Genomic DNA, 12,849 nt, shown 5'->3' with positions numbered 1-12,849 from the left:
AAAACGAGTATAAAATTTGCATGAAAAAAAATACTTGTTATATGTAAGCACACTTTTGATACATAATTATACTTTATTAACGTACGCTAAAAACCGATCGAAGGCGCAAAATGTACGGTTGTTATGGTCACCATTGCAGCACTTACCTTAGCTAACGGCTATTTCAATATACACACTATAAATAACCTATAATTTAAATTTTTACTTTAAAATTAGTATGAATTTGTATGAAAATGTGTACTTTTTATATGTAATCACACCCTTTTGATACATAATTCATACTTTATTAAGGTACTGCTAAAAACAGATGGGCACTTACGTTATAGCTAGCGGCTATTTGAATATACGCACTCTAAATAACCTAAAATTTAACTTTTTTACTTTAAAACGAGTATAAAATTTGCATGGAAAAAATACTTTCTATATGTAAACACACTTTTGATACATAATATTATACTTCAGTAAGGTACGCAAAAAACCGATCGAACGCGCAAAATGTACGGTTGTTATGGTTACCATTGCAGCACTTACCTTAACTAAGGGCTATTTGAATATACGCACTCTAAATAACGCACTCTATAATTTAACTTTTTAATTCAAAACGAATATGAATTTGTATAAAAAAGTGTACTTTTTATATGTAAACACACCTCTTTCATACATAATATCATACTTCATTAACGTACGCTAAAAACCGATCGAACGCGCGAAATATGCGGTTGTTATGGTCGCTAGCGGCTATTTGAATATACGTGCTCTAAATAACTTTATAATCTAACTTTTTACTTCAAAACGAGTATGTGCTTGTATACAAAAATGTACGCTTTATATGAAAACACCCATTGGGAGAACTGAAGGAGTCATTTGTAAAACAGAGCGCGTTTATAACGTTTTGATGACGTACCACGCACGCTGTCCGCGGTAAACTCGCTTTCCTCCAGTCAAACCCGGCGTACAGTTGAGAAAAAAACTCAAAAGAGAAGTTCCAGCGCTGTGGAGGATCTGATTCTGACAGCTGCAGGTTCACTCGCATCACTCCGCGTTTACCACGAACACCCGGGGAACTCTAGCAAATGTCAGGACGCGCGATGGTTTCTGCTGGGAAACTTAAAGGTGTTTTCACTTCCAAATAAAGAGGAATCGGCGCCTGCTTTCTTAGAGATCAACTCTATGACGAGGATCCACAGCGGAATAAATCAACAGATTTCACCCGGGATGTCGGCTGTGTTTGCCGTTCTGTGCGCACTCTTGGTTCCGCGCGTCCCGGTTGCAGCGGATCTAAGCGCGGTGAACTGCAGCCAGGTGAAAGACGCGTTTACTGACCTGGGTTACAGTCCTGCAAATGTTCCCAGCGAAGAAACAGCAGGTATCAATTGAATTAAAACAGTCTTGTGCTTAAACGCCGGTATGTAGGGGAGACCGGGGCAAGTTGTCACACAGTGTGTATTTTGTTTCGAGTCAAAGTCCATATGTTTGTGTATGCTGTCATGCATATAGTTCAAAATCACAGTAGTATAATATTCTGACCTGTTTAAATGTTTGATAACAAGTGAATACAGTAAAACCGAAGGTTGATTTGAAACGCCAGGTTGGGGCAAGTTGTCACATATTTACAATGTTAATTTTTACTTTCAAAAACGTTCTGTTCTATTGTTTGTTTTTAACTGAAATGCTCTATTGTGACAACTTGCCCCAATCTGGCGACATGACAATATTGACATGAGCTAATTCTAGTCTTTAGATTTGAGTCAGCTGAGTTATTTATAAATGTGGAGATTTTATTCACAAACATCTGGTAAGATTTGCTTGAAGCAAAGTTAAGCTTCATTGATCTTGTTTGAATCAATGAGACTTTAGGGAACTATTATTTTGCATATATACCGTCCAGACTTCCTTTCCTGCAATGGCACATTCTTAACACCAACATTTTGAATATGGCAAGGTCTTGTGACTCATGGCTTTAATTGCTGGTTTGTTTTAAAAATACCGATCTCAAGGTTGCAGTAGGTTCCTACCAACTTCTTAACCAAACCTATGCCCTTGGTTTAACTTTATTTTGTGGTGTGAGTGAGGTTGCAAGAATTTTGAAACCTAAAAATGAGTCATGGAGCAAAAAAGGTTAAGAAAAACAAAAAAGTGCATGCAAATCTTTTTTTTTTTTTTTTTTTTGTCCTCATAATATTGCAGTAGTAGACTATTTAGGGACATTTGCATGTAATGAGTTTGCATTATTATTGCTTATAAAATGCTTACTTTATGTATGAAATGACAGCATATTTTATAGTTCACCTTTGCTGATAAGAAGGTGAGAAATTTAAGAGTTATTTCCAGCACTGGACCTCCAAATCGAACCCCGCAACCTCTTTGGTCGCTCGTTCGCAATCCTTTTTTTTTTTTTAATTTTCATTTAAATTTTCATTTCATTTTCATCATTGTTTTATTTTTATTTTTGTATATATTTTAATTTAATTTAATTTAATTATTTTTATTTCATTTTATTGCTGATAAGAAGGTGAAGGAAGTTAAAGGAATAGTTCATCCAAAAATTATTTTATTTATTATTTTAGTCATTTATTTTATTTTATTTTTTATGTATTTGATTATTTTTTATTTTATGTATTTTTTTTTTTTTTTTTGAAATTAAGTTTATTTGATGTTTTTAAATTTATTATTAATAAGAAGGCAAAGAAGTTAAAGAGAGTTCATCCGAAAATTAGTCAAAGTCATTATTTAATTGAATTGAAATTGAATTGAATTTTATTTTATTTTGAGAGCCTAAAAACCTTCACTTCAGGTTCACTTTAGTTTATGTGATAGTTCACCCAAAAATGAGTTTTTTATTTTTCGTTATTTTATTTTATGTATTTTATGCGTTTATGTATTTTATTTTATTTTTAATGTTTCATTGTACTTTATTAATTTTATAAAACACAGAAACAGGTTCACTTTTAAATAGTTCACCAAAAATGACTCAAATTATTTTATTATTTTATTTTATTTTTTTTTTTTTTTTTTTATGTTTTTTTTTTTAATTTAATTAATTCTTTAATTAATTAATTTATTTAATAAGTGGGTGAAAAAGTTAAAGAAATAGCTAATCCAAAAATTATTCAAAAAAGTCTTTATTTTACTTTATTATTTTATTTTATTTATTTTGAGAGCCTAAAAACCTGGTGGTACACAGAAACAGGTTCACTTTAGTTAAAGTAACAGTTGTCTTTTATTTTTAATTATTTTTTATTTTACTTCATGTATTTTTATTTTTTATCTTTCAATGTATTTTTTTTTTTTTATTTTTAAATTTTATTTTTTTATTTTCATTGGATTATTTTATTTTATTTGGTTGTTTATTTTAATTTAATTTCATTATTATTTTTTTTATTGCTGATAAGAAGGCGAGGAAGTAAAAGGAATAGTTCATCCAAAAACTAAAAGCATTTTATGAAATGTTTTTTATATTATTTGATGTTATTTTATTTTTTTTATTTTTTATTATTTTAATTTTTTTAATTTTTTTTTTTTTATTGCTGATGAGAAGGCGAGGAAGTTATTTTTAAGTTATTTTATTTAATTTTATTAATTTGTTTTATTTAATTTTTTTTTTATTTTGTATTGTTTTGGGAGCCTAAAACCTATGGTGGTGCACGGAAAAAAAGTTCACTTTAAAGAAATAGTTCATCCAAAAATTACAAGTCTTGTATTTGTTTTTTATTTTATTTTATTTGCTGATAAGAAGACGAGAAACCTAAGAGGACCTCCAAATCGAACCCCGTAACCTCTTTGGTTGTTCTCTATCCTGTGCGTTTTGAGAAGATCCTGTCACCATCTCTGTCTGAAACCGTCGTGGTGCACAGAAACAGGCATCACACTCACAGCATCCAGCATCTGCTGGCTTGTCAACAGTGCTAAATGTGTCCTGTGCTCCTGAGGTTCTCAACAGCTCTCCCCATATATTTAAATCAATGTTACGAGGCCTCCGCCGCATGCCAGACTCCTGCAGACGCGCTGAAAGCCCAGTAAGTGCAAACAGGGCTGCAGCCGCCGCTTCTGTTCCAGTGTGGGTGTGTTTTCTCAGATGCATGAAGGGATTTTATTTAACATAAATGATGTTTGGTGTAGATGAATGCGTGTGTCTGCTGCCGTTCTCAGCCGGACCCTGTAATTTCTCACCCGCGCCTCAGAGGTCAACCAAAAGACCGAAATAACCCTGTTGACATTTTGTGACCTCCTCGACTTCGTGATCATAGATAGAATTGCTGTTGATGGGTGAGAGGTTTTCGGCTGGAAGCGTGCAGTCTAACAAATCACCGTCAGGAGTGTCATTCATCAACAGGGTCACTCGCTGCCATTATTTTAAAGTCGACACAGACCCTGTTGACCTTATTAATGCACTTTCCTGCGCTTTTCATGTTGACTTTATTACAGAGCCAACAGATATTCAACACACAAATATAGACCGTGTCATATCAACATGCAGATTAAAAATATATATCCTGAGGTGGTTTGATTAGCGCTGGTTTAATGTCATTTTTACACGTTTTTTATTATTTTGAATAGATGCCTTAAATAGACATGGTATTGGAAAACAGCCCTTTTTCCTTGGAAACAGTTGGCCAGAAATAGAAACGAAGGTCAGAAATTAGATGTGCGCAGACATGTGATGATACGATTTAGTTGTAGTAAGAGGACTGAGTGTGATAGATGCTTTTGTGTGCAAATGGAAAAGTTTTGTTAAAGGATTGGTTCACCCAAAATGTTTGCATTTCAATAGTTAATTTTTTATATTTTGTTTTTTATTTAATTTATGTTTATATTTTGTTTTCATTTATTTTTGATTTTATATAATTTTGTTTTTATTTAATATTTCCTTTTAATTTTTTTTTATATTTTTATTTGTAATTATATTTTTTCATTTTGTTTAAATCAAAAATCAAAACCAAAAAAGGTTTTTGTACCTGGTAATAGGAGGTTAACTTTAGTTAAAGGAATTCTTCACCCAAGAAGTCACTTTATTTTATTTTATTTTATTTTACTTTATTTAGATATTTTATTTAAATTTTTTCTATAATAATAATAATAATAATAATACTAATAATGATTTACTTAAAAATATGCAAATATATATTTATTAATTCTTTTTATATATATATTTTTTATATATTTATTTTTAATGATCCTTTTTTTTTAATCAAACATAAAAAAGTTTTGTACCTGGTAATAGCATAGTTTATAGCATTTTATTTTATTTTATTTTATTTTATAAAAAAAAAAAAAAAAAAAAAAAAAAAAAAGCCTGATGATACACAGAAACAGGTTCACTTTTGTAAAAGAAGTAGTTCACCCAAAGAGGACAAGACTTTTATTTTTGATTATTTTATTTTATTTATTTTTTCTATTTTTTTTATTTTTTTAATTTTATTTCATTTTTTTTTAAATGTTATATTAATAAGAAGGCGAGGAAGTTAAAGGTAGAGTTCATCCAAAAATTAATTTAATAAGTCATTATTTAATTGAATTTAATTAAATTTTTAATTTATTATGTTTAAATATTATATATTTTTTGTATATTTTAAATTGAAAATAAAAATGTAAAATCCCCCCCCCCCTTTATATATAAAATTTATTAAAACAATATGTAAATATATATTTATTAAAATGTTATTATTGTTGTTATTATTTTATATTAATTTTAATGATCCTTTGTTTTTGTTCTTTTTTTTTGTTTGTTTGTTTGTTTTTACATTTCATTTAAATCAAAAATCAAAAAACGTTTTGTACCTGGTAATAGCATAGTTTACCCAAACATGTACAAGTTTAATTTTATTTTATATATATAAAAAAAAAAACCTGGTGGTGCACAGAAACAGGTTCACATTTGTTAAATAAATAGTTCACACAAAAATGAGTTTAAAAAAATGCTTTTATTTTTGATTATTTTATTTTATGTAGTTTTATTTTTATTTTTTTCTATTTTTTTATTTAATTTTTTTTTTTTTTTTAATTATTATTAATAAGCAGGTGAGGACATTAAAGGAATAGTTCATCCTAAAATAGTCAAAAATTATTTTTATTTTATTTTATTTCATTTTATTTTATTTTATTTTGAGAGCCTAAAAACCTGGTGGTGGACAGAAACAGGTTCTCTTTAGTTAAAGTAATAGTTCACTCAAAAACGACAAGCCTTTTATTTTTTGATTATTTTATTTGATGTAGTTTTACTTTTTATATTTCAGAGTATTTTTTTTATTATTTTTTATTATTTTATGTTATTATTATTATTATTATTATTATTATTATTGAGTTTCATTCACTTGTTTGTTAAAAAGAGCAGCTTCAGACATTGTCCCTAACATCTTCCCAAAAGAACAAAAATCATAGAGGGTTGCGATGACATTATAATCAGTAAGTGATGAGTACAAATTGTAATATTTAGGGCAAACTATTCCTTTAAAGTTTAACTAAATTATTAAATAATCGGTGCAGTCACAATGTCTGAGCTTTCATCATGATATAATCAGTTTCATCTTGTATGTCATGGGTTACAATTTAGAAAACTGAACCTAAATTGAGCTCAAATGAAATATGCAACTCCACAACAAAACAAAAATATGGAAATGACCGATTGCTGAAACTATCTATGAGCTCTGCTGCCCACATAAACAGCCTCAACAAGATGAGAGAGGACTGAAGTGAATGTAAATGCTTTCTTTTATTAGACTGAGAAAGAGACGCCCATCAGCCATCATAATGAGAGATTCTGTGGAACGACTGACAATCAGGTTGATTATGGACTCGCTTTGACGGTTCGTCATTCGCCCCCGTCCAGTGACTGACTGTTTGTCTCCATCTCACGCACCTCTTGTGATCACCAAGGCTGTATTTATTTAATCAAAAATACAGTAAAAATAGTGAAATATTTTTAGAATGTAAAATAACTGTTTTCTATGTAAATCCAAGTTAAAATGTAATTTATTCCTGTGATCAAAGCTGAATTTTCAGCATCATTACTCCAGTCTTCCAGTGTCACATGATCCATCAGAATTTGCTGATTTGCTGCACAAGAATCATTTCTGATTATCATCTGCGTTAAATAGAGTTGCTGTGTCTTTCTGTGGTCTACAGGAGAGGATCTGCGGGTTTGCGCTCCTCAGAGAACGTGCTGTAACGCAGAAATGGAGGAGAACTTAAGCCAGAGAAGCTCACGGGACTTTGAGAAGCTCATGGACGACACGAGCGAAGAGCTGAGGGACACGTTTATGACCGGACATAAAAGGTTTGACGGTACGATTTGTTCTTTAACATTCATTGATTATACAGTGGAAAGTGTCAGGTTATTATCAGACCCAGTTTTATCACTTTTTGTCCATATGTTAGTGTTGTCACGATACCAAAATTTTGACTTAGATACGATTCCTGACTAAAATATCACAATCCTACTACTGAACTGATACTATGAAAAAATAACATAGAACAACAGGAAAAGTAATTGAATAATAGATGATCCAAATGGTGATCATAGGTATTTTATCTATTAAAACAAAGCATTTCATCCCCTTTAAAAAACATTAAATAATAATAATAATTACATGCAAGTGCCACTTTGCTATATTGGTAAGTTAGCTTAAAGGATAAAGCCAAATCTTATTTCATGATATAACTAGATGAGTAAAGTTTGAGAACAAACTTTAAGTTGGCTTGAGAAAGCCTAGCCTGAAAGTTTGAAGCAGTTGTAAAAGTATGAAAGCAGCTAGCATGATTAGCATGTTACTAGCATGTTGATAGCATGATTAGCAAGTTGCTAGCATGTTGCTAGCATGATTAGCATGTTGCTAGCATAATTAGCACGTTACTAGCATGTTGTTAGCATGTTTCTAACATGATTAGCATGCTGCTAGCATGATTAGCAAGTTACTAGCAATTTGCTAACATGATTAACATGTTACTAGCATATTGTTAGCATGTTTCTAGTATGATTAGCATGTAACTAGCACATTGCTAGCATGGTTACCAAGTTACTGGCATGTTGTTAGCATGATTAGCAAGTTACTAGCATGTTGCTAGCATGATTAACATGTTACTAGCATGTTGTTAGCATGTTTCTAACATGATTAGCATGCTGCAAGCATGATTAGCAAGTTACTAGCATTTTGCTAGCATGATTAACATGTTACTAGCATGTTGTTAGCATGTTTCTAACATGATTAGCATGCTGCTAGCATGATTTGCAAGTTACTAGCATTTTGCTAGCATGATTAATATGTTTCTAGCATGTTGTTAGCATGTTTCTAGTATGATTAGCATGTAACTAGCATGTTGCTAGCATGATTACCAAGTTACTGGCATGTTGTTAGCATGATTAGCATGTTACTAGCATGTTTCTTACATGATTAGCATGTTAGTAACATGTTGCTAGCATGATTAGCAAGATACTAGCATGTTGTTAGCATGATTAACATGTTGCTAGCATGGTTAGCAAGTTATTAGCAAGGTGTTAGCATGATTAACATATTAATAACGTTGTTAGCCTGTTTCTAACATGATTAGCATGTTACTAGCATTTTTTGTTAGCATGTTTCTATCATGATTAGCAAGTTACTAGCATGTTGTTAGCATGATTAGCATGTTACTAGCATGTTGCTAGCATGATTTAGCTAGATTAGAAATATTAGAATGAAGCTTAAATGAGTTTAAATGGATTAGAAATAGTACATAGAAGGGAAGTGTTGATTGAGCCTCAAGGGATTCTGGGAGTTTAGATTTGAATTTTGTCAGTTGGAGTTTGAATAGTGTTGCTCATTTGAACATTCCGTCAATGTAAGTCTATGGGATTTTTGGTGGTTTTGACAGTCTGGTTTATGAAAACCGTAAGCCGGATCAGTCTGAAAAGATACAGCACACAGCGCTCACACATAAGCACAGTGGAAATGTTAAGCTGTACTAAGTAACAACTTAGATATTTGTGTTTGCTAAACTTAAGAGATGGGTAAGCAACTCAGCTGCCTTAAAATTTCAAGTTGATTCAACAAAAATATCTAAGTTGTCACTTAGTATAATTTAACATTTCAAGTTGAATAAACTTTTTTTGAGTTGACTGAACTAAAAATTTTAAGGCAGCCAGGTTACAAATTATTTTAAGTTGACTCAACAAATTGTTTTTTTACAGTGTAGATGCAGGTAACAAGCTAAAGGACAACTACAATAAAACAAAGACACAAATGAAATAAAGAGGGCCCGAAATCTGTTTTATTTTTTTCCTAAATTAAATTTAAATTTAAGACATTTAAAAAAAATAGCAAAAAGCATGTCTAATTAATTAAAATCATGAAACTTGCAGAAATTAACAGCAGTTTATTAAAAGTTTATGAAAAATTGCATGCTTTTATGGCCCTGTGAAATGCGTTTTATTATTTTTCTCAAATTCAGTTTTGTTTGTGAATCTCTGTTTTCCATTAATTTTCTGGATTCTACAGGGTGGGCCATTTATATGGATACACCTTAATAAAATGGGAATGGTTGGTGATATTAATGTCCTGTTTGTGGCACATTATAAGTGGTCAGAAACTTGTAAATAACTCATGAAAGAATAAAGTTACGTTAAAACCAAGCACACCATTGTTTTTCTTGTGAAATTCCCAATAAGTTTGATGTGTGATGTATCCATATAAATGGCCCACCCTGTATTTTAATCGTGTAATTACATTTTAATCATCAAAAGCATGTCTAATGAATTTATAAACGATCATTAGATTTGATAAAGAGTTAATTTATTATAGCCTATTTATTTCTTGTTTTTTTTTTCAGAAATACTGTTGTGCATTTACAATTTTCAGATTTTTTTAATACTCCTTAAACATTGTTTTAATAATATTTTTATTAGTAGTAGTAGTGCTATCTTTACATTAAGTTATATATTAATATATTTCTATCTTTCAAGTTAAACCAAACTTTTATTTTGACGGGTTTCTCTGAAGCCCTTTAGGGTTTTCATTATATGATGATAGTTTTTTCCAAAAGAAACTGGTAAAATGCTCATGAAGTGACTCTCAGAGCAGTTCTAGAGATTATGTTCATGTGTTCATGTACTCATATATTGAGGCGGCAGAGGCTGAAAACACCGTGAGCATCACGCATATGTGTGTAGTAAACTAAACTTTACGTCTGCGGCATTCACTAACATAGACTCGCAGAAATAGGCTCTTATTAAAATGCATTCTTAAAGTACCAGTACTAGTAAAATGCGGAATCGTACCATTTTTAAAAGCAGGGTATCGCAATGCTTTTTAAGTACCGGTATATTGTGCAACACTACCATATATACATCAGAATCTGCACCAAATTGCATATTTTGTGGATAAAACTGAGCTGTTTCTTCTTCTTCCATATTCTCACTATATCAGACTTTATGAGCTGTAAAATTCTGATAGATCAAATATGATCTCTAGAAGTTACAAATAAATCTCTGCAATGACTAGAACGATGATTGAGAATGTTTTTGCATGAGATGCATAAGCTGCTTTTGTGTGGAAACTATGAATTAAGCAACTTTAAGTGTGTTTTGCATAACATATGCGTGTTGTAACAGCTGTCCATGGAGTCATATGTTTATAAGAGAATTCCAGAAAGTTTTGAGATGGGTTGGATTCATTTCTGTTTATTTCTATAGTGTCCTTCACAACAGATTTGTTCACACAGACATGTGAGTAAAAGCAGCTGTGAGTTTGTCAATACTGAAACTATCAATATTGTGTTTTTTGAAGGCGTTATCACTGTCTGCTTTCTTTTTATATAGTCTGAGTATGTACTCTGTAAATCATTAAATGCATCATTAGATGCTTTAAAGTCATTATAACAGGCCTTAAAAACACACTACTGCTTATATCAGTATGATTTTTTAAAAAGAAATTAATACTTTTATTCGTCAGGGGCTTATTAAATTGATCAAAAGTGGCAGTAAAGACATTTATAATGTTACAAATGATTTCCGTTTGAAAGAAATGCTGTTCCTTTGAACTTTATATACATCAAAGGATTCTGAATAATACAATGTATCTCTGTTTTCAACACTGATAATAATCAGAAATGTTTTTGAGCAGCAAATCAGCATGTTAGAATGATTCCTGAAGGATCATGTGACACTGAAGACTGGAGTAATGATACTGGAAATTCAGCTTTGATCACTGAAATAAATTACATTTGAACAGATATTCACATAGAAGACAGTTATTTTAATTTGTAAAAATATTTCACATTTTTAACAGTATTTTTGATCAGGTAAATGCAGCCTTCATGAGCAGAAGAGACTTCTTTCAAAAACATTATCAGTCATCAAAGCCCAAGTTTTTGAAAATGCAGTGTAAATTCACACTAAAGGCATGTTAAGAAAGAAATGTTGGTATTTTTTGAATGAAATAGACTAAGGAAGGCATTTAACGTTTCCCTTCAGTTTGTCTGTAATATTAGAGCAGAGATTAAAAAATACACTACTAGTCATACGATTTTTAATGGTTTTTTTTAGGAAGTCTCTTCTGCTCACCAAGCCTGCATTTATTTGATTCAAAGTACAGCAAAAACAGTAAAATTTTGAAATATTTTTACTATTTAAAATAACTGTTTTCTATTTTAATATATTTTAAAATATAATTTATTCCTGTGATTTCAAAGCTGAATTTTTAGCATCATTACTCCAGTCACATGATCTTTCAGAAATCATTCTAATATTCTGATTTGCTGCTCAAAAAACATTTATTATTATTAAGATGTTGAAAACAGCCAAGTAGAATTTTTTCAGGTTTCTTTGATGAGTAGAAAGTTCAGAAGAACAGCATTTATCTAAAATAGAAATATCATAACATTATAAATGTCTTTTAGATAAATGCTGATCATTGGATCTTTTTTTATTCATCAAAGAATCCTAAAAAAATATTGATAATAATAATGATGTTTCTTGAACAGCACGTCAGCATATTAGAATGATTTCTGAAGGATCATGTGACACTGAAGACTGGAGTAATGATGCTGAAAATTCAGATTTGATCACTGAAATAAATTACATTTTAAAATATATTCAAATAGAAAGGATTTTGTATTTTGATCAGATAAATGCAGCCTTCATGAGCAGAAGAGACTTCTTTCAAAAACATTACAAATCATACAGAGCCCAAACTTTTGAAAATGCACTGTAAATTCACACTAAAGTCACGTTATAAAAGAAATGTTGGTATTTTTTAGGAAATAGACTAAGGAAGGCCCTTCAGCCCTTCTGTAATACACTACTAGTCATACGATTTTTAATGTTTTTTTTCTTCAAGACAGTAACATTTTGAAATATTTTTATTATTTTAAATAACTGTTTTCTATTTGAATATATTAGCATCATTACTCCAGTCTTCCGTGTAATTTCCCCCAATAATTATACTGACTCCAATAATATTACAAAAGAATCCTGGAAAAACTCAATAATAAATATATAATAATAATAATAAATATTGATAATAATAAAAAAAAATTCTTGAGCAGCAAATCAGCATATTAGAATAATTTCTGAAGGATCATGTGACACTGAAGACTGGAGTAATGATGCTGAAAATTCAGCTTTGAAATCGCAGGAATAAATTACATTTTAAAATATATTCAAACAGAAAGCAGTTTTTTTAAATAGTAAAAATATTTCAGAATTTTACTGTTTTTGCTGTAGTGTGTAGTTTGTGAGCAGAAGAGACTTCTTTAAAAAACATTAAAATACCACTTACAACAAGTTTTCACCCCATTTAATCTAAACAGAAAAATCACAGATTGATTCGAACATTAAATATTTATCATCCTTCCGTTTTTGATGACTGTAGTTTACGG

The 12,849-nt window shown here is 30.4% G+C and overlaps 1 protein-coding gene across 1 annotated transcript in view; it reads left to right on the top strand.

Moving 5' to 3' along the window:
- Positions 1-926: 926 nt before the first annotated feature.
- Positions 927-12,849, top strand: part of gpc6b (glypican 6b) — a 59,631-nt gene continuing 47,708 nt past the window's right edge. Inside the window, exons 1-2 of the mRNA XM_051119949.1 lie at positions 927-1,366; positions 7,123-7,281. Of these exons, the coding sequence (XP_050975906.1) occupies positions 1,171-1,366; positions 7,123-7,281 (355 nt within the window). The 5' untranslated portion in view covers positions 927-1,170. The remainder of the gene's footprint in view (positions 1,367-7,122; positions 7,282-12,849) is intronic.

Source organism: Labeo rohita, chromosome 9 (assembly GCF_022985175.1).
Source record: "Labeo rohita strain BAU-BD-2019 chromosome 9, IGBB_LRoh.1.0, whole genome shotgun sequence".
In the NCBI taxonomy this organism is placed as follows: Eukaryota; Metazoa; Chordata; class Actinopteri; order Cypriniformes; family Cyprinidae; genus Labeo; species Labeo rohita.
This window is presented reverse-complemented; position numbering and strand designations above follow the sequence as displayed.